The sequence below is a fragment of the Mesoplodon densirostris genome, chromosome 10 (genome assembly GCF_025265405.1).
Source record: "Mesoplodon densirostris isolate mMesDen1 chromosome 10, mMesDen1 primary haplotype, whole genome shotgun sequence".
NCBI classification, from domain to species: domain Eukaryota; kingdom Metazoa; phylum Chordata; class Mammalia; order Artiodactyla; family Ziphiidae; genus Mesoplodon; species Mesoplodon densirostris.
Window position 1 is genome coordinate 20,361,897 of NC_082670.1, and position 27,673 is coordinate 20,389,569.

Here is a 27,673-nt window from a genome sequence, read left to right on the forward strand (position 1 = left end):
AGTGGCTAGGCCCGTGAGCCATGGCCGCTGAGCCTGCGCGTCCGGAGCCTGTGCTCCGCGACAGGAGAGGCCACAACAGTGAGAGGCCCGCGTACCGCAAAAAAAAAAAAAAAAAAAAGCATGAAACATAAAAGAAACAATTGATAAATTAGACGATCAAAATTTTAAACTTTTGCTCTTTAAAAGATACCATTAAAAGAACAAAACGCCATATACTGGGAAATATCCACAACACATATATAAAATAAAGAACTTGTTTCAGAATGTATAAAAATCTTACAACTAAGTAAGATGTAATTTTTTTTTTTTTTTTTTTGCGGTACGCGGGCCTCTCACCGCTGTGGCCTCTCCCGTTGCGGAGCACAGGCTCCAGACGCGCAGGCTCAGCGGCCATGGCTCACGGGCCAAGCCGCTCCGCGGCATGTGGGATCTTCCCGGACCGGGGCACGAACCCGTGTCCCCTGCATCGGCAGGCGGACTCTCAACCACTGCGCCACCAGGGAAGCCCCAAGAGGTAATTTTTAAAACAGGAAAAAGATCTGAATGGAGACTTCACAAAAGAAGTTATATGAATGGCCAGTAAACACCTAAAATATGCTTAATATCATTAGTCAACAGGAAAATGCAAGTTAAAACCATAATGAGATACAACCACCCATCAAATTAGATACAATTAAAAAGACTGATTACACCAAGTGTTGGTGAGGATGTGGATTCTGGAACTCTCATCCACTACAGGTGGGAATATAAAATAATACACCCACTTTGGAAAAGAGTTTGGCAATTTCTTAAAATGTTAAACATAAGCTCACCGTAGAACCTAACCTTTCCACTCTTGGGTATTTACTCCACAAAAATGAAAATACATGTCCACACAGACTTGTACACAAATGTTCATGGCAGCTTTCTTTGTAATAGTTCAAAGTTGTAGACAACCCAATGTCCATACTAGATGAAAGGATAAATTGTGGTATATCCATACATTGGAATAGTACTCAGCAACAAAAAGGAACACACTATCAATAGAGACAACACCATGAATGAATCTCAAAAATCATTTGCTGAGTGAAAGAAGCCAGGCAAAAAGGAGCACATACTGTACAATTCCATTTATGTGAAATTCTAGAAAGTGCAAGATGATTTAAAGTGGGGGAAAGCAGGTTAGTGGTTGCCCAAGGACAGGAATAGAGAGAGGTTTGAATTGCAAAGGGGCATGAGAAAACTTTTGGGGATGATGGAAATGTTTATTATCTTGATTGTGACAATGGTCTGACAGGTGTATGCAAATGTCAAAACTCATCAAGTTTTATACCTTAAATATGTTCAGTTTATTCCATTTCAGTTATATCTTTAAAAGTTGTAAAAAGATAAAGAAACAGGTAAATCATATAAATCTGCCTCACTGTCACTCTGAAGATAGAAACTTTCTTTCACATATCTCAACACAGCAAACTAGATGCCATCCCATACTATTCCTGACAACCAAATCCAAAGGTTGGATACAATACACACTTGTAATTTGGATACAAATACACACTTGTACTTTATATTATTGATGACGGTATCAGAGTATAAAGTGGCTGACAACCAAAGCCCCAGAGGAAACCAAATCTGCCCTGCCTCCTGAGCAAAATGAAAAGAAGCACAATGTTGTATCGGCATCTATTGGAAACAGTCAAATTATCAGTGCTGGAAAGCGAACCCACTTGCCTGAAAGTATAGTTTCCAGGAACAAGGTTAGACAGATGTAAGACAGGGGTATCAGCTGAGGTCTTCTCCTCTTGGAAGGGCCCATTAACTTCTTCCCAGTGATAACTCACTATTTTAGTATCATCTGTACTGTCTAGAAAGATTGACAAATAAATGAAAACTAGAATTAAATACAAGAATATTAAAATATACATTTTGTAATTTACATTATTGGGGTTTACATTTGATTTTATATGAAATTATATAATTGCACAAATTTCAATGGCCATATATTATGTGTTAGAAGGAGGATTACTTCTTCTCTCTAAATTAACATCATGATTTTTTCTCCTGGATTTCCACCAGATTTGAGTGAGGGTGTTTCAACTCAGTTGTGAATTTAAAAAGCAAAGTGACAGGCACTACTGCTTTTTTTTTTTTAACTCACATCAACTACAGCACACAATATCTTACTGATAATCAAATAGGTATCTGAACTGACAGATTCATAAAGAATTGAGATGCTTCTATGTAATTACAAAACACCTTTTACTACCCTAATCATTAAGTGTAAATCCAGATAAAGGTAGTATCTTACATGAAAACCTCCTATTTCTACTTTAAAAGACAGCAAACAAAATGTACTAAGTAGAATCACAGAAGTTTAGACCTGGAAGGGATCCAGTTTCATCTAATTCATTTAAGGAGAGAAAAGTTCATGCAACAGATTAATAATCCTGAACCATTTCCTGTAACTAAATCACACTGGATTAGAGGAATCAAAATGTAATGTATTTTCTCATGTAAATATTTCATTTAAAACAGGCTTTAGGGACTTTCCTGGTGGTGCAGTGGTTAAGAATCCGCCTGCCAGTGCAGGGGACATGGTCCAGGAAGATCCCACATGCCACAGAGCAACTAAGCCCATGCGCCACAACTACTGAGCCTGCCCTCTAGAGCCCGTAAGCCACAACTACTGAGCCCTTGTGCCACAACTACTGAAGGCTGCGTGCCTGGAGCCTGGGCTCCACAACAAGAGAAGCCACCGCAATGAGAAGCCTGTGCACTGCAACAAAGAGTAGCCCCCGCTCGCCGCAACTAGAGAAAGCCCGTGTACAGCAACAAAGACCCAACGCAGCCAAAAAAAATAAATAGATAAAATAAATAATAATTTTTTTAAAGTGATTTCCAACTGCTCATCACATATACTACATCGCAAGGAGATTCTTTAATAATTGCTTTAATTCCGATCAAATAGCTAGACCCTAAAGAATTTTTTCATACATAACTGAAGGGAAGTTCAGCCTAAGACAGAGAAGTTGTGCTAAAGGAGCTGAAGGACTTGAAGATACAGATAGGTGCTCATCTATAGGTGAGTTAGTCCATAAGTCCTCACAGCCTCAATAGAGACCTCCCATTACGTCTCAGTGCAGAGGGCAAACCCCCCTGAAGTATGGCAGGATACCCACGGCTGCCATCGATGAGGGCCGACATCAGAGGCAGAGTGAGCTCCTGTCTCTCAGGAGAAACAACTGCCACGGGAGGCAGGTTGACTCTTCCGGCTGTGTGAGAGAAAAAAGGACACGGGCTGAGCCCAAGTTGTCACCACCCAAATAAACCACCTGATTTTCAAAAATTGGTTATAAATATCCTGTCCTGCAGGCCTCAACTATGGAAAGTACTTTTAATGTTTTGGAACCCCCCTATACACTTTAGGAGCATGTCTGCAGGCTTAGATTTTTTGTATGAAAGCCCAGGCTCAATGAACACATGTAATAACAAGCAAGGGGTTGGTCACAGAACCTGAGCAGCAACTGCAAGTGAGGAGCAACGGAGGAGGGTTCCAGCTCCTACGATTAGCTGGCTCTTGACTCTTTGAAGCCCCGCCCCCGGCCCCGCCCCCACCAACCACGTTTAGCTCTAAGAATAACCAGGCAGCATGTGCAAAATGGGGAGCTGTCAGCCCCTGGGGAAGAGGCTGGAGGTGAGGTTGGCACTGAGCTGGCCCACATCCCTTGTGCCCAGAGGAGGGGGTGGCAGAGGCTCAAGGCCCATGCTCCATGCACTGAGCCAGGGCTGTGCCCACCCAGACAAAGGGCCACTATTTCTAATTCACACCAGTGCGCTGACCTATGGACTAGTGGTGGCCTGTAAGGACCAGGGGGCTTGAAAGCCCATGGCATACATTTCCCTTGACCCCTGAGTTGCTCCCTTCACCTAAGGACAAGCTGAGTCACGGGGAATGGAGGTAGAAGGGTGAACGCAGCAAATGTCAGACGGAGGAGGCTATTGCCACACCTAAGAACAGCAAGCAATAAGCTTGCAACCTTACACAGCAGTGTCAAGCAAGTACTAAGAATTATACAGAAAGAAGAAAGAAAAAACCCGTATAATCTTTGCATGTTTTCTCTACAATGGAGCCTAATGTAAAACTAAAAAAATATATTACCATGTTATCCAGGCACCAAAAATTGAGATAAATCTGTACAACAGGAGGCTGTCCTCTTACACAGGCTTACCTGGCTTAACGGTGACATTTACAAATCCCTCTCCAAAGGCATTTTCACTAGAAACTGCTACTTTGAAGGCATAAAGTCCTACTGACAACTGCAAGATAAAGAAAAGTTATACTGATAAACATGCAAACAACAGGATGGGTCCACTGCCTAGAAAATCCTTAAATATTCCAGAAGCCGTTCTCCTGGAATCAGCATAGAGAAGGGGCTCGGGACCTGTGGACACACTGCCACATGTCTGAAGCCTATACTCTGGAACACTGAAGATCACCCAGGAAGGCCTTCAGCTTAGTTACAGATGTTCACAGGGCTTACAGAGGCATATGTGACATGGACCAACCGAGGGTGGCAGTTCTCAGACTTGAGTGTATGGGAATCTTGCATTTTTACCAAGTAGCTCTGGTGGGTCAGCTGTCAATGGTCTGGGTACCAGCCTTCGAGAAACAGCGCTCAGTGGCATGGGGGTGATGCTAACTCATGTTGCACCAGGAGCTGTGCAGTATCAGAAATGAAGAGAACATAATCATCTATGGGCCAAGAAGAGGGAACATTTCTTCTTGTGAGGGCTTATATCTTGGAGCAATATTTGGTAGTCAAATCATATGTGAACTGGAATGGAATTTTTGGCAATCCTAGAAATGTGCCTGACTAAGAATCAGAGATGACCAGAATGTCTCTAACACTGCAAAGGGAGCAAGAGTTGGAACACAGGCTTTAACCTCACTACAGAGACCCATACCAGCCTGGGCCAGCCTCTCTTCCCTGGGCTGACATGCCAAGTAAGTCAAATAAAGAAAAGATCCCGAAAGCCCCTTTATTTAAATCTACCTGTCTACCTACATGCTTGAAACTTGATTCATTTATATTCTTCTTTTAATCTTAATCGTAAGAGAGACGTCTAGGTTCAACAGCTAAGAAGGTGTTACCTGAATTCTAAGGTACGCTGTCAGTTACTACCGGTTACCAGTTACTTACCTGAGAGACATTAAGAGTTTGCGTGTGTCTTTGTTTTATTTCACCTTGGTAGTATTCAGGGTGGCTTATTAAACTCCATTCGTAGTTGTAGGTTGTTTCTGAGAGCAAAGAAAAATATGAGTAGTTATAAACTCTTAGAAGTCACTATAATCTGGGCAGAGGGAGGAAAATGACAGTCTTCAATCTACTAGCAGAAATTCATTTAGATATACTGCACTCAAGTTTCAACTATCATCCAAGTAAGGAACAGTAAGGTATCTATATCTTTTTAATGTAAAATTTCTCTGTTATTATAAGAACATACAACTTATAAAAAATTTAGAAAATATAGAAAGTTTTTAAAAAATTGCCCTAATTTCATTGTTAGCATTTGATGACTTTCCTTCCAGACTGCTACACCTGACTACACATATAAATTTTAACATAGTATAATCCACTGTACTTTTCTCCTTTTAATAAAAGGCAAGGAGATTTAAATTCATTCCAGCTGTCGTAGGGGTTTATAGAAGGCCATAAGAACAGATTAAATCTCTTGATATTAAGATGAAGCTGTCTTCCACCTTGTGATTCTAGTAATAGTTAAAGCACGAGTTACCTCAGCTGAAAGGAGTAAATGACAAATGCCAAGTATTAACATCTATGCTTACATTTTGATCCATGTGTGATAGGGAAAAATGAATAAAGGAACTAACCTGAATGAGAAATACTCAAACACCGTAAAAATGAACATACTTTAAGAAAGAATGCATTTGACAGGTCACAGGAATAGGTCAAATGTTTGCTGAAGAGCAGAGTGCTGGATCCGCAGAAGAAAGAGTATTTTAAACCTTTTTTGAACAACTGGTGTGAGGATCCTGAGAACCCGAGAGACGTGTTGCCACTGAAATATCTGCAAACGACCTTTGTGCACGTGCTACCTCCCTCGCCTGACAGTGGGATTTTCCCAGGCTCTGTGGGTTATTACAAGTCAGAAGCTGGTAAATGGAAACGTCTCCTGTTCTAAGATATCACTCTGCTTTGCATCATCAGAAATGTATGACTTTTTATCCTGACCAATTAAAGGAAATGTTCTGTGTTTAATTCCTATCCTCTCGCTCCATTTTAAACTATTTCAATAAACTTTAAAGCTTATGATCATCAAAGCCTTGTCATCCACTCGAGAGTGACATTCACTACGTTGTGAAAATGAATCAAAGTTGTAAATGACCAGTAAAGACACCTTAAGGACACACCAGCTAATGGGCCCCTACTGGTCCCAGAGGAAAGTCAAACTCTCACCTGCAGGTAGCGCTGGCACAACAGACGCCTTCAGTTCAACTTCATTTTCCGGCCAAGTTATTACTAGGTTATCACCAGCAGACACCATGAGTTCTTTCACTAAAAGTTAATTAGAAATAGTACATTTCATCATATACTTCAATGATGTTAAATTACTGCCCTATGATAGATTTGTTTTTAGTATCCATACAATAAAATAACACATATTTTTGTAATAGTTCTTCATGCGATTTTTATCTAAGATACTTTATTCCCTCTGGCTAGTAACTGAACTGTGCCCTATATTATGTTGCCGGGTAGATTTCTGAAATTTAAAGCTGTTAACGTGAGTAGGCACTGTGGAGAAAATAATGCTTCAGATCGACTGAGCAAGGTGTCGGTGACAAGAGCTGCGTGAAAACAGGTAGTGTACTGCGGATTGGGTCTATTTTCTCTCTTGCTTCCAGCTTTGCTTGACCCCCTGGTATGTGCTATTTTTAGTCTTAAAAAGATGGAGTGTAATCATAAGTGTTTCTGTAGCATTAATCACACGCCATTCAGTTCTGATAGTAACTCCACGAATTACTGCAATGGTCTTGCTCTTGGAACCTTTCCAAGAGAAAAGCCAGTCAACCTCAGTATAAAAAGGCTATTTTAACTCAAGCAGCAGGCACATCCACTCTCATCAGCAGCACCTAGTCACTAAATCAGCATTCAGAACAATGCTTGTTGCCTTGCTCTATAACCAGGATTATATTGATACATTCAATTGGCTTGACTCAACTGGACATTAGTCTCCCTTGTAAAATACAATTGATACGTCAAGATATCACATAGAGAAAAGCAAAGACTTAAAAAAAAAGCTGAGTGCTCTCTAGAGGTCCTAGCTGCTTGGAGGTGTGAGATGGAGATGTGGCTCATTTAAATCTACTTCTCTCAGTCTGTACTCAGTCTCTCGAGTGCCTTCCTAGACCAGCTGCAGAGGCTTCGCTGCCCTCTCTGGCTCTTCTTCCCTGTCACTTTCACTGACTCTTTTCAAGAAAAATCAGCAATTGTGGACCTAAAAGGGATATTGGTCCAAACCCATCATTTTACAGATAAAGAAATTGAGCCCTGGAGAGGCAATGTAAGTTGCTTGAGGCTACGTGGATCATTAGCAATAGATCCACCAATATCTAACTAATTTAAACTGTATTTATTTCAACAGCCACTTATCTACAAGATTAAACTCTGAGAGGCTCTGTTCCAAGGACTTGAAGATTATCAATTCATTTCTTCCTCTAACTACTCTATGCGGTAGGTGCTACTAGAACTCAAGGATGCTAATTCCCAGGCCAGTTTCCTTTTCCATATACTGTACAGCTCCTCCACCATTAGCCTTCTCTCTACTGAAGCTCAGGATCAAAGTAAATAACCAAAGAAGAGAGGGTGATCCTCAAAGTACATTACCCACAGAAAGGCTCGGGAAACATGACAAAAGTCTCTAGTAACTTCTTTAGTATTAAATCCCATGGGAGCTTTTCAATCCTCCTGTAACACCCGGCCCCTTCATCACTTCCTCCAACGTGGAACCCTCTCCTCTCTCCTTCTCTCAGTCCACGCTCTCCTCTTTCTCTCCTTCTCTGTCACGGCCACTCAGTCAGCTCTATAGGCTCCTTCTGCTGTCCCGGCTCCTAATACAATGACAGCTCCAAAGTTTCACCCCTCAGGCCTCTCCCCAGCCCACCCCGAGGCTCTCCCTGGAGGGCCTTCAACTATCACCTCTACACCGAAGACACCCAGTCCTTTATCTTCAGCCCAACCACTCATCTAATTTTCAGTTCCATGTGTTCATATATCTTAGTGTCCTTTTACCTTCATCGTGACCTTCAACCACTTACCAAATTCTAATGATTCTGCCCTTCTAATATCGCTTGAATCTGGCTCCTTCCCTCCATCCCTGCAACCACTCACTACAGTTTTTTTAATGGATCCCCTTGCCTCAGGTCAACCCCATACTATTTTCTTGATATCAGTCTGATCATTTCACTTTCCTGCTTCAGATCATTCAGGGATTCTCTCTACTCATCCAATAAAGCACAAATTCCTTAGCACAGAACACAGGATCCTTCAAAGTACTGCCCTGCTCACCACTCTAGACTCAGACCTTGCCATTTCCACTCCAGTTCCATGATCAGTGTCAGCCATACTGAACCCCTTGTAGATCTTCCCAAAATGCCCCTTGAGCTCTTGTCCCTCTGTTCCCTGGCACAGGCAGTGAATGAGAGGATGGGCGGGAAATGCCGAGTGTGGTGCCTGGCCCTGGGTAAGTGCTCAGTAAGTGTAATTATCATTATTGTTATTACACATGTCGCTCCCTCGACCTGAACAGCATGCCGACTCCATTTTTGCTGGCTCATCTATCCTAGCATTACCACCTCTGGAAAGGCTTCTGTGGCCCCTCTGAGCCGGTCAGCCGGGCTGCTCCTTTTCTCTCCCATAGCAGCCTCTCAAAGCACTTACTGTACTGTATCAAACCATCTATTTGTCATTCAGCCTCACCCTCTAGACTATAGAGTCAAGGAGGGAAAAGACAATATCTATTCATCTTTTTATTCCCAGCACCTAGCATCATTTCTGGCACATGATGGATGCTCAAAAACGTGCCCGGAGGGAATGAGTATACTTTCGAAGTTGTCACTACTACATTCTACAGCGTGTCTTCAGTACACTTCTTCCAGTTATATTTTTTTAATTACCTGTCCTGGGGGCAGTAGGAGCAGATACAGGTTGCTGAGATGGGGCGGACTCAGTGGGGAGGGTGCTAGCGGGAAGGGTTGAAATGTTACGCTCTGTGCTCCATGGGGTGACTGTGAGAACTGGGCTTTTCTCCATGGTGGCTGGGCTGAACTCCAGGCTGGTTGGAGAAGGATTATGGGAAGGCATTAGGACCTAGGAGATCAATTACAGGATAAGTTGTTATGGGGGAAAAACAAAGGTTGAACTCTTCAAGACAACACCATGTCATTGACGTTTTCAAAAATTAGATTCAGTAGCATTTGAAATACCATGTCTAACATTGCAAACCACTGGAACTCTAGACCATCTCTTTTAAATATTCTTTGCTACCTGCTAAAAATGTAAGGCAACTCTGGGTTGGAGAATTATTATAGGCAAACATACACATACAGAAAACATTCAAGATAAAAAGAGAGAAAATACTTAGAGTAGCAATAATTGAAGACAATCAGATAATTCAACAATGAACAGGTTTCTAGAGTAAATGGTCTCTATTCATATCATCCACTGTATATAATTTATAATTTAAGATTATGGTTATAGGGTTATCCAACTTAAAGTTTTAAATTAAATGTTATGTGCTGGGGGAAAATCTCACAACATGATAATAAAATGCTCTTCTGAGCTTCAACTGCCAGTGCCCGTATGGAGCCAGATAAGTAAAACTCAGGCTAAGAAGATAGGAGACCCAAAGGGGCGGCTGAGTGTGAGATCCACAGAAAGAAAAGCTGTAACTCAAATGTTAACTGGGGGGGGGGGGCATTGGTATTTATTGAAAACACAGCTACTCTTTTTTGCAGTTCACTTAGCCACATAAAAGAAGGTAAAATGTGTTAATACTCAGGGATGGGGGAAAAGAACACCATAAGACAAGTACAAGCACAGAAAAATATGAAAACTTTGAAATGAAAAATACATCAAAGCAGGAAAAAAGCTGATAATCTCACTGCTTAAAAGAATGTTTAGCAAGTTTTAATGGTTGAGATTATAATGTCTAGTCAATTCAATCCAGCTTTCTTCACTTATTCTAACCTAAGCACTGATATCTTAAATAATATTTTCCTTTTTTAAAAAAAAAATCTTAACTGGTTTATGTCCCTTTACATTCTGATTTGCTCCCTTGTATCTTGAAATACACTAAATTCTCCCATGACTTTTGTCACTTTACTGCCAACTGCATTCGGCTTCTCCTGATCAGCACACATGTAGTCATCCTCACCTTGTCCCAAATGAGCAGTCTCTGAGCTCCCACTACTCTCCCCACAGTGCAGCCTCCTCCTCTAGCTCCCTGACCTTCTTCTCTTAGCACTTGAACCTTCCCTCTGTTCTGGGTATGTCTGCTCTCCCAAAGGTTCCCATTCTTTTCACCTGTGTTTTTCATGGAAAGTTCTGTACAGCTTATGTTCTCTCCTTAGTATCTTGTTCCTCCTATCCAACTGATTCTTATCACTGGTGAGTTCCAAGCAACCTCAGAACCTGTTGGGTCTTGAAGAAACTGTAGGGGGTCAGAATGTCACTCTAAAAGATAGCACTTTGGCATGCTGATTATTCTGAATGAAAGGTACCTGAGAAACAGACAGTGCAAGAAGGACACTCTGACCCTCCTTTGTCCCCCCCTGAAAGCGAGAGACAAATCTCCCATGCAAAAGGTACCCTTCCTTGCAAGGATTATCTACAACTTAATGCAGCTCAAAAAAATTTAATTGTGACTATAGGGGAAAATATGTACTTTCGTGGAAAATAAAACACAGTACCAGGAGGATAGAGGGTATCCTTATCACCACAGAGAGGAAATTTAGGGCTGAGAAGGCTGTAGAAACAAACCTCGTGTTAAAGCAACAGGCCCCAAATAGAGTCGTTTATGTTAAGCCCCCAAACCAAGACTTAATTACAGTTTCAGCTCTCCCAGAAATGGAATCTTAAACCAGTCAATCAGGAATAATTTTGAGGTAATCTGCTTGATAAACCCCTACTACCCCTTAAAGGAAAGTAACCTTGTAATAACCAACCCACTTTTTTGCCTTATATCCCTTGTTTCCACTCCTGCCTAAAAAAGTTTTTCATTTTGTACAGCTCCTCGGAGCTCCTTTATATCTGCTATACTGGATGCTGCCTGATTTGAATGCATTTTTGCTCAAACTCTTAAAAATGTTAACATGCTTCAGATACTTATCTTTAACGGATACTTATCTTTAACAGATACTTTGTCACCAACTTATTACCCCAAGCCTAATCCTCTTTGGCTTGTCAATTCTTCACAGACTGATTGTTTCTTTGTTTAAAAGATACAAAGCCTTCCTGCTTTGGTCACCTCTCATATTTTTATGGGGTCTCCAATACATACCAAAGTAAGTTTGTTTTTCTCCTGTTAATCTATCTTAGGGCAATTTAATTATTACCCCAACCAAAAAACTTAGAAGGAAAGGAGAAAATTTTTTTCTGCTCCTACAAAACCTACCACGAGAGATTTGCAAAGCCTCTGGCTCCACGCGCTGTGTATATGGGCTGGCTCCAGAAACTTCTATAAAACCTCATTCATCTGAGATACCGGTAGAGGCCTCTCTAAGGAGAAGCACTAAGTCATCATTACGTGGCTGACTTGTGAAGGCAGAAGAAATATTTGCTCTTTTAAACAGTCTGGTCATGAGTGCACAACAGAGGAAGGGGATGTTTTGTTTGGAAGGTTCTGAGAGTCATCTTTTTTAGACGATACCTTAATAGGTGCCCCCAAAAGGAAGCTTCGCGTGCCGTGTGTCCAGATGAGGGCCGGGCTCTGAAAGTGAACTCAGCCCCTCCCACCCTCTCCTACACACACCAGCCACACCCACCTCTTTTCCAGAGCTGTTGCTGGATTGCTCCTGGAGCTGAAAAGTCTCTTTCTCCAGTTCCTTTCCGGAAGGTGGAGTAGTGACCAAGGGAAGCAAAAACCTTCCCCCGGGGGAGGGTTTCGGGGCCGGGGTCCATGCCGACTCGTTCAGCTTACGGTGCTCTGGGCCCTCCTGCTGCTTCTCCGCTGATGTTGCTGGGCTGCCTCCAGCAGAGGAGTTGGAACCTCCCTTGCCACCGGCCGGCAAGCCCCAATCCGTGTACCCGGCGCTCCCTCGGGGCTCCTGCTTGCCGATGGGCCGGAAGAGGCCCTGCTCCAGCTCCCCATCTGAGTACTCAGACATCTCCTCCAGGCCCCGATCTTTGCCCAGGAAGGCCAAGTCCTTTCTGATATCCTCAGCTGAGTCCCCCCAGATTCCTGACGGGGAACCCCTGTTCAGCATCACCTCCCCGTAGTCCAGCAGCTGTGCGGGCCTCTGGGCAGGCCTGAGCACAAAGGTCAGGTAAGACCTGATGGAGCCCATCTTTCTGGGCTCGCAGTTCTCTTTGTGAGGGCAGCTCACCAGGTAGCAGCGGCCCTCAAACCACCAGGCCAGGTCACAGCTGTACAGGTCACAGCAGGCAGATGTGCAGTCTACCACGGGGGTGGTTTGAGGCACTGGCATGATTTTGCTAGTTTCCAAGTTAGGAGAAATGATGGCATTGGAATACGTCCTCCCCTCACTGCACTGCGTACAGGCACAACCTACAAACACGCAGTCTCCAATAAGGAAGCGAGGCATATCACTTCTGGCAAGCAAATAAACCACCAGCCTCTCCTATAGAAAGTCCACTGCTTTAGAGCCCATCCATCAACAGCCCCATCCATACAGCTGTCCTCCCATCCTTTCACCCCCATCCATTCATCCATAGATTCATCCACCTGTCCATCTAACCGTCCATCCTCTCTCTTTATATGATGTTACTCCACTCAGGGAAGAGAGGCATTCTTTTCTACGTGCGTATTGCTTTTACACTGTAATATTTTGCTCCTTACCCAAAATCCAACTATAAAGGTTTGCTTTAGGAACAATGTCATGTTGTTAATTGAATTTTTAAACATCTCGGGTTATTCTGATGATAGATCAATTCTGATGACATATCAAAGGAGAGAAAAACTTGTCCTAAATATAGGTCTATAACAACTAGCTTTAAGCACGTTCTAAACCATGAACTACAAATGTTGTCAGTTGGCAAATACAGCAGGCAGGAGAGCAGTGCTACGTAAGTGTGATCTGCAGGCCACAAACGTTGGGACCAGTCCATAAAGAATAAGGGCAGGGCTTCCCTGGTGGCGCAGTGGTTGAGAGTCCGCCTGCCAATGCCGGGGACATGGGTTTGTGCCCCGGTCCGGGAAGATCCCACATGCTGCGGAGCGGCTGGGCCCGTGAGCCATGGCCACTGAGCCTGCGCGTCCAGAGCCTGTGCTCCGCAACGGGAGAGGCCAAAACAGTGAGAGGCCCGCGTACCGCAATTAAAAAAAAAAAAAAAAAAAGAATAAGGGCAACTGGGGCTTTTAGAAACCTCTGTAGCAATTTGTCATTCCCTGACATCCAAGGACAAAAATCACGTTCCTGCTTTTTTGTTTATTTTGTAAAACAAAGAATGCTGCCCACCATCCAGTTCTACAAGGATAAAGTCTTTACCCACCGCAGTCACTGACAGTGCACCCCGAAATGAATTCAGGATGAGAAACAGGATAAGGCGCTCTGTGCTTTGGACAAACAGGCCCTATAGATACTTAGATGCATATCTTAGGAAGAATTTTAATGAGCCCAGATTCTTGTATCTTCCCATACATAGAAAAGCACTAAATCATCATCTGAGATATCTGTTCCTTGTGACTAGCAGTAATCGTTTACTAAAATGTGTGCTTGACTGCACATATTCTCTAGCCCCAAATCATATATATATGGGCATCTCCTCCTATCTCTTCAGAACAGTTCCCTTAGAGCTACTGAGAGACTGTTTCCTGGGCTATAGTCTTCAGGAAGGTCCCTGAATAAAACTGAAACCCACAACTTTTACACTGTGCATTTTTCTTTCAGGAGAAATTGTTTGTTGATTTTTTTACCAAAGAATCTGTTGGTGGTAGATTGGAAATAAAAACAAATTGGTCCCTCACCACATATAGTTTGATGAACACTGTTCTGCTGCAGAGCTCAGAACAGCAAAGGATCTCTTTTCTAGTGAGGGCTCATCACTGATCATTCTCTTAATAACTGTTACATTTTTCATAATGACAGAGATCACTTCTAACCGGAGGTAAGAGAAATGGTTAAATACAGTATAAGAATCGTCTTTTTTTTTTTGCAGTATGCGGGCCTCTCACTGTTGTGGCCTCTCCCGTTGCGAAGCACAGGCTCCAGACGCGCAGGCTCAGTGGCCATGGCTCATGGGCCCAGCCGCTCCGCGACATGTGGGACCTTCCCGGACCGGGGCATGAACCCGTGTCCCCTGCATCGGCAGGCGGACTCTCAACCACTGCGCCACCAGGGAAGCCCAAGAATCATCTTATTTTTATTTTACCTGCATACATATCGTCATTGTTATAAATTTTAAAGAATCATTCAATGACTAACACTGACTCTACAGGAAAGTCTAATTGGTCCAATTCAATAAGAATTAGATATAATAAATATACATCTTTCCCAATGAATAAGCTAGCAACAAACCACTTTAATTCAATTGAAATGATATTTTCTCAAACCAAATACACTTTTAAAAAAAATCACCTTAATAGTTTTAGCCTTCTATTTTCTAAAGAAAAGCTTAGTCTCAGATACGAAGAGGAGGAAAAAAATAATTCTGCTGAACATAACAAAATAGCATTTCTAATTAAGGTCAAGAGTGTATAAAATAGTGTATAAAATAGGCAGGTAATCTCCAACTCCCAGCTCTACTCTCAAAAATAGTGTCCTTATTTGTAAAGATATCACTACGTTCCTTTAAACGAAGGGGCCTTTAAATGAAGACTCAAACTAGAAATTTCTTTCAAACACAAATGGCAGGATATATTTTATTTCCCTTGAACAACTGTTGGGTCCTCTCCTTTTGGGCAATATGATTCATAAGAACTATCATGTTTCATTTCTGGCTCTGGCCACCAGAAGCTTAAAAGCCAACTTATAAAACCGTGTCACAGAAACCATTATACAGGGAAAAGGCTGTGATCCTGGAATAAGCAAATTGTTACACGTGGGTAAGAAGCATGGCAGGAACCTTCAACACAAAGCTTAAAGCAGTTTTCCATCAGGTTGAAGGTGGAGATCGCCATTTATTGGCTTGGCCAAAAAGTTCGTTTGGTTTTTTGCCATAAGATGGCTTTAGTAGCACTTAGTTGTCTTTAACTTCATTGGAAACAATTTTGTTAGATTCAGTTGTGACAGCTGTCATATCAGCGTGCATTTTAAAAAACCTTATCGGGCCTCCCTGGTGGCGCAGTGGTTGAGAGTCCGCCTGCCGATGCAGGGGATACGGGTTCGTGCCCCGATCTGGGGGGTTCCCATATGCCGCGGAGCGGCTGGGCCCATGAGCCATGGCCGCTGGGCCTGCGCGTCCGGAGCCTGTGCTCCGCAACGGGAGAGGCCACGACAGTGAGAGGCCCGCATACCGCAAAAATAAAAAAATAAAAAAATAAAAAAAATAAATAAAAAACCTTATCAAAATTGGTGAATTTTTGAATAGCCATTTTAATATTGAAGATGGAAGAAAAAAGCAACGTTTTCAGCATATTATGTTTTATTATTTCAAGAAAGGTAAAAATGCAACTGAAACACAAAAAAAGATTTGTGCAGTGTATGGAGAAGGTGCTGTGACTGATCGAGCATGTCAAAAGTGGTTTGCTAAGTTTTGTGCTAGAGATTTCTCACTGGACAATGCTCCATGGTCCAGTAGACCAGTTGAAGTTGATAGCAATCAAATTAAGACATTAATTGAAAACGATCAATGTTATACCATGTGGGACATAGCCGACATACTCAAAATATCCAAATCAAGTGTTGAAAATCATTTCCACCAGCTTGGTTATGTTCATTGCTTTGATGTTTGGGTTCCACAGAAGTTAAATAAAAGAAACCTTCTTGACCGTATTTCTGCATGTGATTCTCTACTGAAACGTAATGAAAACGTTCCATTTTTAAAACAAATTGTGATGGACTATGAGAAGTGGATACTGTACAATAATGTGGAACAGAAGAGATCATGGGGCAAGTGAAATGAACCACCGCCAACCCTACCAAAGGCCGGTCTTCATCCAAAATAGGTGATGTTGTGTATATGATGGGATTGGAAGGGAGTCCTCTATTATGAGCTCCTTCTGGAAAACCAAATGATTAATTCCAACAAGTACTGCTCCCAATTAGACCAACTGAAAGCAGCACTCCATGAAAGAGTCTGGAATTAGTCAACAGAAAATGCATAATCTTCCATGAGGGTAACACAAGACCACATGTTTCTTGGATGACCAGGAAAAAACTGTTACAGCTTACCTGGGAAGTTCTGATTCATCCACCATATTCACCAGACGTTGCAACTTCGGATTTCCATTTATTTCATTCTTTACAAAATTCTCTTAACAGAAAATATTTCAATTCCCTGGAAGACTGTAAAAGGTACCTGGAACAGTTTTTTGCTCAAAAAAATAAAAAGTTTTGGGAAGATGGAATTATGAAGTTGCCTGAAAAATGGCAAAAGGTAGTGGAACAAAATGGTGAATACGTTGTTCAATAAAGTTCTTGGTGAAAATGAAAACTGTGTCTTTTATTTTTACTTAAACCCCAAAGGAACTTTTTGGCCAACCCAATACCTCTGGGACAGATCATCATTTTGTTCTGCAAAAAATCATCCAATGGGCTGTTTAGAGATACATACCTTAAGCAGAGATTTGAACGCTAAAGAAAGAAGTCTGAAAAGGTGGGTTTCCCAACAACTAAACCACTCTCCCTTTGGGCCAAGTTGCCATAATTACTTTAGAATCTATTAGACTCACTCAAGAACGTTCTTGAAGAGACCAGAAACACTCACACGTTCATCCCCTCTACAAATTGCCAGCCCAATCCATGAACATAGTAGGCACTCCATGATTGTTGACAAATCAATAAAATCATCGGTTAGCATCTTATCGAAGGTAAAGAGGATAGAGAGAAAAGACAGACAAACCCTAAATAACATTATTTGGGCTCAGTAACTCAGGAACTTTGAACTAATGAAAAACACCTCATAAGAAAAAGACAAAAAGCAGTGAAAAAGTGGGGATTTGAGAGAGAGAGAGAGAGAGAGAGAGAGAGAAAAGAGGGCTCAAACATTAACGACAGCATTTTCCAGAGTATAGAGCACACTAAGTATGGAATAAAGGAACATCTTGCCTTGCATACTAAGCAGTGGTGAATTTAATAAGATGGATGGATGGCGTGGGGAGAGTAATCCTCAGGAAATGATACGGGTTTCCTGATTGTAGTATTTCCTAAAGTGGCCCTTGTATGATCTAAAATTGTGCTTATAAAAATTTAGATGCTTCAGACTCCTGAGTCACACCCACTAGAAGTTCTGATTCAGTAGGTCTGGATGGGGCCCAGGAAACCACATTTTAACAAGGGTCACTCTCAGGGAAGCCTCAGCATGGTTTTACCATACTTGGACAAACCCTGGATATAAAACCATATAAACCATATAAAACCCTGGCCATATCTCCATCCTCAATCTTTGGTAAGTTCAAAGGGGCTTGGCTGGCTTGGCTGGCCTAGTTGAGGCATGAATCATCAGAATTGATGCTCACCAATGATTTTATGCCATGGTGTGTCCACAATAAGCAAACAGACTATATGAAAATAAAGATTTAAGATAAAAAAAAGTCTGTCATTTGCTTTCCAAAAAAGATCTACTATGCAATTCTTTTAAATAAATACATGGTTTTCCTAGTATATATGAAATGTTATTTTATTTCCCCCAAAATAGTCATGATAAAAAATTTAAATGCCTGTTTCCAGAAACCACTTATGCATGAGGTCTGCCTTTTTTTTTTTTTTTTTTTTTTTTTGCCGTACACGGGTCTCTCACTGCTGTGGCCTCTCCCGTTGCGGAGCACAGGCTCCGGACGCACAGGCTCAGAGGCCATGGCTCACGGGCCCAGCTGCTCCGCGGCATGTGGGATCTTCCCGGACTGGGGCACGAACCTGTGTCCCCTGCATCGGCAGGCAGACTCTCAACCACTGCGCCACCAGGGAAGCCCGAAGTCTGCCTTTTTATATGTGAAAGAAGTCTATTGGAAAGCAAACACACAGCACCTTCACCTCCTCAGGTTGATCTGAGTTACTTAAGCCAAAGATAGGAAGTCCAAGTGTGCTGTCTGGTGGTGTCTCCAGGGTAACGGCTTCCTACCTGTAAGGGTCACCAGCAGCAGCAATGAAGAGAGCGCACCTGTGGGGGGAGCCATTTTGACTCACACGGTGGGTGGAAGCAGGCTTCAGAGATGGCCCTGAGAGGTCTTTGGTGCAGGCTTCCTTTGACGTTTCTTAGGAGCCAGATTCGGCCTCAAGAACTTCAAAGGAAAAACAGGAAAGAGATGAGAAGGAAGAAAAGAACAGGTAAATGCAGAAACATACAAAGTTATTTCTATTATTTATTCATGGCAATGGGAAGCCTGTCTTGTTTACATCCCAGGGCCATAGTGGGGTTCAGGGCAGGACACGCCAAGATGTGCCACTTTGGCATGTGTATTATTTCAAGCTGGAACGAGTCAAGGTCTAAAGGATTCAGAAAGAATCTTTGACCTTCCCCCTAACTACTCAAAAGGATTTAGATAGAAGACCTGTTCCAGGAAGGGACCTCTCACCATAAATAAATACAGTATAATGTGAACTAGGTGTGGTAGACAGGGAGGAACCTAGCAAAGTCTGTTGGTTAAAATTCCTCTCTGTTCTTCTGTCGCTGTAAGATTCAGCAAACATTTGTTTACCAAACGTGCTCTTTTTCCTCTTCCTGTGAATTGCCTTCCTTCCCTTTGAAGTCCCAGACCCCTACCCCCTTCTCCTTGGTCCAGGATGACATATATACCTCATTCTACTGACTCTCATTTTACCTGGAATCTCTCACATTATGTGGATTTCCTGTACGTAAGCAATTAAATTTGGTTTTCTCTTGTTAATCTGCCTTATGTCATTTTAATTATTTGACCAGCCAAAAGGACCAAGAGGGGAAGGGGGAAATTTTCCCCACCCTGACAACCATATCTCAGGCAAACCATCCACTGAAGTTTGTTCAAATAGCAAGTACAGTTCCTAAGAAGGGGCAAAGGGTTTCTCATGCTTTCTCCCTTTATAAGCCAAACCTAGGGAATGAAATAGAGTCAGTCATACTACTATATTTCATCAATTCTAACATGTAAATATTTTCATGCTTTGCCATCTCTGAAATTGGGATGTCTTAAGTTGGCCAAACACTGGGCAGAAGATAATGCCATTGCTTGTACACACACGTGGACTGTGCAGAACTGGTGTCAGAGGCTTGAAAGAAAGCAATGTGAAGCACTCTTTTCAGAAATGCTGCATCCCCAGTGCTCATGACGACACAGAGGCAAAATTGTGCAGAAAAAACACAGACCTCACTAAATGCTTTGACAAGCGATTCAGCAGAAATGGACAAATATTGACAGGAAATTTAAAAATACCTTAATGTATATTCACTTATATTTCCTTCTTATATATGCACAAGAAAGACTCAGGATAAAAATCTGCCGAAGCAACCCCCAAAAATGTCTTTCAATGTGTAGAAATAGTTTACAGGCTAAGAAAGTGATGTGCTATGGTATAACTGACAGGATTTCTTTCTTCCTTCATGGTATTTAAAATAATGATGGCTCTTCCAATCATTAGCATCTTAGATTCAATGAACTAGAGTAATATTAGCATTTTATTTTCGCCTGGCACTTTCTTCAATGTGATCTTCACAACAACCCAGGCAATATTATAATCTATGCTTTCGATAGTACGAAGATGATGAAATTGACGCTCAAAAAAGTTCACTGATTTGCTCAAGGCTGAAGAAGAACCAGTATGAGGAGGTCTGGACTCCAAGTATTTGTTATTTCAAATATGTAACAAGGCTTCCAGGAGTAAGCACATCTAGAATAAGGGCTTCCTAGAGCATGCCAGAGCCTTGCTGTGAGTTACTAGTTGGCATGTTATGGGAAACTAGAGTTTAATCCCAGTGCACACCACTCTCTCCCCGCCCATTCCTTGTTCCCTCCCCACCCACACAGCTTACACTTGTTCTTTTAGGAGAGAACAAGACTCATCACCTTCCCTCTTCCCGCCCCCTTTCCAGAAGCATCTCAGTACATTTAGAAATTTACACGTGAACTAGATGACAAAGAGTGGGACACCCCAGCAGAGGCCTCCCAGCTAGTCATTTAAGAATGACGTGGAAAATTCCATAACAGACAGGGTCTTCCTCCCATTATAGTAGTTGAAAATGCCACACCCTTGCTTTCATGACGTCCTCTGAATCCGAAGTGCTGTCCTAGAACAACCAGGCACCCTCAGAAACTGGTGACTTGAGGTTACAGGGAGTGCAAGATTCCACCCAGTGGGGTGGTGGTGGAAGTGTCATACAGTAACACTTAATTTCCGGAGGAGCAGCAGAAGTGATTCCAGGCTTGTGTTGAGACCCCAGCATGAGCACTGCTGGCCCTGCAGGTGAGACGTTTGTGCCCAGTGACAACGGCGTAGCATCTTCCTTGGACTAGGTCTGTCACGTTCCTGGCTGTGTAGTGTCCAGCCTTGTTTTCCCAGTTCCCAGAAACTAATGTTGTTTAAATAAATTCCTTATATTGCAGAAATTAGCCAGAGGTTTTTGGTTTTTTTTTTTTGGATACCCTGTGTTCAAACACAATGACAAATATCCACCAGAGACACAAATTTACATTTTGCTATGGTTATAACCAGAAAAACTATTATCACTGGAGAAAGACTGGAAGGAAGTCAGTCTTGGGTTCACACACTCAACAGTACTTAGGTTCATACATTGAAGTTTGGGTGATTTTTTTTCCTCTTTACCAATATATTGTGTATTTTTCTATATATATGTTATTAAAATAAACAAAATTTGGGGGGGAAATGATGTGGTAATCTAGGGGAGGTGAGGGTTATCAAATGACAAAACAAACAATTTAGTGATGAGTTGGCTGACCTTTATTCAAGGGAAAACAATCCATGGGGGGCTTCCCTGGTGGCGCAGTGGCTGAGTCCGCCTGCCAATGCAGGGGACAGGGGTTCGTGCTCCGGTTCGGGAGGATCCCACATGCCGCGGAGCGGCTGGGCCCGTGAGCCATGGCCGCTGAGCCTGTGCGTCCGGAGCCTGTGCTCCGCAATGGGAGAGGCCACAACAGGGAGAGGCCACAGCATTGAGAGGCCTGCATACCGCCAAAAAAACCCCAACAATCCACCGATTGGGAGAGTACAGGATGTCATAAGCAGTGGACCACTCTTCCTGAGGGATTTTGGGCAAGAGTGAGTTTTTTTTTGTTTTTTTTTTTTTTTTTTTGAGCTGGAATCCATCTTGGCTAAGAGATGCAGACACACACAGGGGAGGACCCTGAGTTATACCAAATACGGACTCAGAGCCAGGCAAAGCAAGGTGACTGGCCAGAGGAAACCCAGAAGAAATGCCCCACATACGTGATTTAATCTACCACGAAGGCACAACTGTCTCTCTGAGCCCGCCCATGTGTGTCTATTCACATGTACTTTTTTCTTCCTCCTAATAAACACTTTACTTGTTTCACTACTTTCCATCTCTTTGTTGAAATTCATTTCTACAAAGAAGACAAGCCAGGGCCTTGTCACTGGCCACTGGCCCTCATGGCCTAGTGGTTAGCATTCAGCGCTGTCACTGCCACAGCCTGGCTTCAGTCTCTGGTCGGGGAACTGAGATCCTGCTTCAAGCCGCTGCTGGCCAAGGCCACCTGAGATCAGGCTGACTGTGGTTTAGATTTGTGATGTGGAGCGGGCCACGGGGTAGCTTCCATTTTGAAGGTCCTGATATGTGAATTAGCTCTATCAGAGGCAGCCAGAAAGAACAAGGGGCCTATTAAAACAGTCAAACCCAGCACCCTATAGAAGAAGGGCTTGGGAACTGCTGGACCTTGCTTTGAGTCTTCCTCAAGAAACAGCTCAAATCACAAGAAGGCCTCCCACTGAACTGCGCTGACGGCTCTGTCGTTGACCACTTGGAACAAGGTTGCTGCCCAGCCTGCAAGCATCACTGGCCAGTGCCCGGTGGAGTTCAAAAGAGGCCTCCAGGGGTTCTGTGTTATTGAGCCGAGTTAGGTCAAGAGACTGGAAAGGAACCAGAGTGCAGGTGACCGAAGGTAAATTCAGGAGGCGGGTATAACGTTTCTCTGTGTCAGGATAACAGAGGCCATCAGAACATGAGCTTCCAATAAGGTAAAGGGGAGAATGTGAACATTCAGTAAGTGTCCCATAAGCTTCATGCCTAACAACCCAGAGACAGACCGCCTGCTGGTGCAAACAGCAGCAAACTTCCTTGCCCTGCAGCAAGGAAAGCGTGGTTTGGGATGGGAAGTGGATAGAAGAAAAGACTGGCCATCTCCTGTCTGCAGTAATTGACCACGCCCTACCTAAAAGGCAGGAGAAGAGCAACTGGCCCTCCCGTGATGGCTTTCAGCCAGCTGCCAAGACGCTGCCCACAGTAGCAAAGGTGCTGTCAGTCGGGGGCAGTTGGTCAGGAGCCCCACGGATGAAGACTGGGCCCCTGCCATACCAAAGGTACCTTCAGCCGAATTAATAAAAGGTGCATCTCTGGGCAGACACTGCTCCAAAGGCACACAGCCTGGTAAATGGGCTGTGGGCCAGATTTCCAAACCCTTGACCCTTTGGCAGATGCCCTTGTGCAATGTACCTTCACAAACATATTGTACCTGGAAAGCTCTGGAAAGCAATTATCTTAGTGCAAACTTACAGTGCTCAGCAACAAAAGCATTTCCTATTCTCAACATCATCTGTAAGGTTCCTTTATTCAGTACATTAATATAAGCAAACAATGGATCTCCATTTCCTCAACATTAAAAGGCGTATGGACTTCATGTTATCAAAAATCTTTTTAGTTCTAAGTTTACAGGGGCTTTTTTTTTTTTTTTAAGATTTTTTGATGTGTACCATGTTTCGAGTGTTTACCGAATTTGTCACAACATTGCCTCTGCTTTATGTTTTGGCTCTTTGGCCGTGAGGCATGTGGGATACCAGCTCCACGACCAGGGGTTGAACCCACACCCCCGGCATTGGAAGGCAAAGTCCCAACCACAGGACCACCAGGGAAGTCCCTAGGTTTTGGGTTTTTTTTTTAATACATATAGAGCAGGGGTCCCCAAACCCCAGGCCGTGGACTGGTAGCGGTCTGCAGCCTGTTAGGAACCGGGCTGCACAGTAGGTGGTGAGTCGCGGGCGAGCGAGGGAAGCTTCATCTGCCGGTTCCCGTGGCTCCCCATCGCTCGCATTACCTCCTGAACCATCCACCATCCCCCGCCCATCCATGGAAAAACCGTCTTCCACAAAACCAGTCCCTGGTGCCGAAAAGGTTGGGGATCGCTGATATAGAGTGCCTCATGAGTTAAATCATGTTTTGCCATATATTTTCCCTTCTGATCCTGATAATAACTCTCTCTGAGGTAGGAGTTCTTATTATTCCCATTTTACACAAAAGGAAACTGAGTTTTAGAGCCAGTCTTGAGACTCTGGACCTCAGACTTACCCTGTAGCTGCCCCAGTCCTCCTCCGTGGTTCTCGGAAGCAAGAACATTCTGCTCTGGGTTACTTAAGAAGACCTCCCCTCTTTCCTTATTATTCAGTCTCTCTGAATTGCCTGAGTCTCTTGATAGAATCATGCCCTCTCCTGCTGCTTGCCTCTGCCTACCTTCCCGTTGTTTCATGTCCTCGTTAAAGGGAAAGAAAAATATTAAAGAATTCACAGAGAAAGCCTCACTAGCTTCCTAAAAACTTCAGTCAAAGATAGAGCTGAATCTGAGCGGTAAAATAGGTCTTTTAAAATAAGGCTTAACAAGTTCAAAACGTTATAAATAGTACAGATGCATAGATCCTTACATAAACTCTGCATGGATCAACTTTATACATGTGAAGATCTGAAAGAAATGCCCCTCCCAAGGTGAAAGTAATTTTTTTCTCCCTTCTGATGATTCTTTTCTCTTCCTTTTTTCCTTCCTCTCTTATCTGTATTTTCTATTTTTTAATACAATGAATACATCTTACCTTTGTATTAATAAAATACAATTACATTTTCATTTTTAAAGAAGGCTTAGGTATTTTGCCATGGTTGTTCTAACATAGCATTTAAAAAAGAAAAAGAAATTACCAAGCCGTATGTAAAATGGTTATTTCTGATTCCTGATATTTCTGGCCTAATCTTGTTCTTGAACATCACCCCATCTCTGAGCTTCCTGTCACCCGTGACCATCCTGGAAGCCTCACCCCAACTGTTCTTCCTCTTTGGATGATGGTGATGACATCACTGACTCAGAGATGACGTAAGGCTCAGGGATGGTGTTAGAGAGAGAATGAGCCCTAGGAATGGGCTGAAGAGCAAAGCACGGAAATGTATTCAACAAGTAATGATGGTGCACATCTTGTCCTGGACAAGAAAGGGATGAGGGTCAAGGATGCAGGAAAAGTGAGGCTCAAAGACTGCTGGTGTCTATTCAGTGAGTGTCCTCCCCTTATTCCTTAGTAATAAGATTCAGATAATTATTTGGGGCACCAGGGTACTTAGCTAAAAGACTACATTTCCCAACACCCCCTGCAGCATAGTGGGGTCATGTGGTTAAGTTCGGGAAGATCCCACATGCCGCGGAGCGACTAAGCCTGTACGCCACAGCTACTGAGCCTGTGCTCTAGAGCCCGTGAGCCACAATTACTGAGCCGGCGCGCCTAGAGCCCGTGCTCCGCAACAAGAGAAGTCACCGAAATGAGAAAGCTGCGCACCACAATGAAGAGCAGCCCCCGTTCATCGCAGCTAGAGAAAGCCCGCGCACAGCAACGAAGACCCAATGCAGCCAAAAATAAATTTATTAAAAAAAAAAAAAAAAAAAAAAAAAGAGGGGCTTCCCTGGTGGCGCAGTGCTTGAGAGTCCACCTGTCGATGCAGGGGACACGGGTTCGTGCCCCGGTCCGGGAAGATCCCACATGCCACAGAGCGGCTGGGCCCGTGAGCCATGGCCGCTGAGCCTGTGTGTCCGGAGCCTGTGCTCCGCAACGGGAGAGGCCACAACAGTGAGAGGCCCGCGTACTGCAAAAAAAAAAAAAAGAAAGAAAGAAAAAGTCACTGTAGTAGCTGTGACCAATAAACTCAGGTCAACCAAGTAGGAAGCATCCCGTGGCCCCAGGAAGGCCTCTTGGGACTACGGTGACTTCGTGCATCTTACACAGACGGTTCAGATGACGGAGATAGTATTACAAATCCCTGAAATATGCCAGAACAGACACCTTGAGAAAGGAGAGCAAACTCATCACACGACTCTCCATGTCCCCCTCTTCCCAGTCTTCTTTCCAGCATCGACCAGCCTCCCCTACCCTGCCTATAGCCAGCTCAAAAGCCAGTTCTAAGAAGCCTTCCTCAGCTTCCCAAACATAACCTCCAAGCTTCAGTCATTGCTCCGTCCCCTCGGGACACATCCCAAGGCTACATTATCACCACAAATATAACATTGTATGAAAAGTACATTAACATTTGTAAAAATTCCATTTATTTCATAATGTCCCTGGAACTTTACATGCACTCATTTTAATCCTCTGTAACTCCTCCAATTGCATATTATCCCATTTTATAGATTATGAAACTGAGGCTCAGAAAAGCTAAAATGTCCAAGAACTGGAACCGAATCCAGGTATGTCTGACACCAGAGAACGTGTCTTTCCACTATTCTGTACTGCCTTATGTGTCTCTCTCCATTAAAAAAAAAAAGCTAATTGGGTTTTCTTCTAATTTATAAAAGCAATAATATCCAATATTAGGGTATAATTAAATATTATTGTATATCCCATGTATGTATAACATCCATGTATTATTACTATGAAGTCTATGGTCCAGTACTACATGAAAGATGCAGATTTTAAAAAGAAAACAGTATTACACATGCATGGGGAAAGTCTGGATTTCTGTGGCTAGCAAAATGGCAACACAGCAAAATATTGAAATTACTGGGGAAAATATAACAAACACCTTTTAAAATATATAACTGCATTCACAAGAATATAAGCGAAATCCCCCAAGGCTGAAAACAAACAAAGCTGGAAAGCTGATGCTCAGGCAGCAGCTGCATGAGCTACCTGCTGATCTCTAGAACCGAGAGACACAAGTTTCATGGCTACAACACAGACAGAAGTTAGAGCCTTGGGTGCATTCGAGATGAGGTGTTGGAACTAAGCTGCCTCATAAAACCAGGAACCTTTAAGAGGTGCATCCTTGTGGGTGAAAGGATGAACTAGAAAAAAAAATCTGGCCACTGTGCTCTGTGGAAAGAAATAATTCTCCTTTGAGAATTGACAACCACAGGTTTGCTCCATTTTTCATTACAAGTTTAGTCCAATTAATCCCAAGGGGAGAAATTACATTTAAGTGGTCCTGGGTTGGTAATTCCCACACATACCTGGCAGAGGCAATGATAAATCCTTTCTGGAAGAACTCTCCTCAACCCCTGGAGAGAGAACCCAGACAAACATGAGCTTAGAATTCCAAATTACAAAATACACAGGCACCATGAAGAAAGGTAATAGAAAAGAAAGACAAGAGAATCAGGTCCCCAAGCTTTTCAAATAATGAAATCATGGCATACAAATATAAAATAAGATGCTTAAAATATTTAAAGAAAGAAAAGAAAAAGTAAGGTATAAGATTTGCACACACACACACACATGCACACACACACACACAAAGACCCTGGCAGATTTGAAAAATAACCAAGCACAGGTGTAAAAATAACCAGATAACATTGTTTGCTTATCAAAAGCTCAACAGATGTGTCAAAGAGCAGATGAGACACTGTTGAAGAATTCATGAGCTTAGAAGGTCCTATTTGAGCCAAGTCTTAAAAGAGATGAGAGAATGAAACACGTGGATGTCTGAAAGAAGAGTTCCAGGCAGAGGGGAGACGAAATGCAAAGGCTTGGAGGAGGGAATGTGCCCTGTATTCCAGGAACAGCAAGAAGGTCATCATGGCTAGAAACGGGAAGGCACCAGGAGGCAATGTTACAGAGGCAATGGAGGCCATGCTGGTTTGTAGGTCAATACGAGGGATCTTTTGGCTTTGCCTCTGAGATGGGAAGTGTTGCAGGATTAGCTCCCTCAGCTGCTGGCTTCTGTGTTGAAGAGCATGTAGAAGGCAGAGAGCTAAGTTAGAAGCCTGGGCAGTTATCTGGGTGGGGGCACGGCGTCTTGCCCCGAGGTGGTAACAGTGAAGGTCTTGAGAAGGAGTCAGATTCCTGATTTCTTTTGCAGGGAGAGCCTGAGGATTTGCTGTTGGATGGGATGTAGGGTATGAGACAAAGACAAGTGATCAGGATGACTGA

General features: G+C 43.0%; 1 protein-coding gene across 1 annotated transcript in view; it reads right to left on the reverse strand.

Moving 5' to 3' along the window:
• The window catches only part of KIAA0319 (KIAA0319 ortholog), a 70,651-nt gene that overhangs the window by 28,561 nt on the left and 14,417 nt on the right, over positions 1-27,673 (reverse strand). Inside the window, exons 2-10 of the mRNA XM_060109353.1 lie at positions 26,755-26,802; positions 18,459-18,618; positions 12,044-12,786; positions 9,176-9,368; positions 6,459-6,557; positions 5,181-5,278; positions 4,209-4,296; positions 3,159-3,251; positions 1,711-1,843 (exon numbers count right to left, since the gene is read on the reverse strand). Of these exons, the coding sequence (XP_059965336.1) occupies positions 1,711-1,843; positions 3,159-3,251; positions 4,209-4,296; positions 5,181-5,278; positions 6,459-6,557; positions 9,176-9,368; positions 12,044-12,786; positions 18,459-18,513 (1,502 nt within the window). The 5' untranslated portion in view covers positions 18,514-18,618; positions 26,755-26,802. The remainder of the gene's footprint in view (positions 1-1,710; positions 1,844-3,158; positions 3,252-4,208; positions 4,297-5,180; positions 5,279-6,458; positions 6,558-9,175; positions 9,369-12,043; positions 12,787-18,458; positions 18,619-26,754; positions 26,803-27,673) is intronic.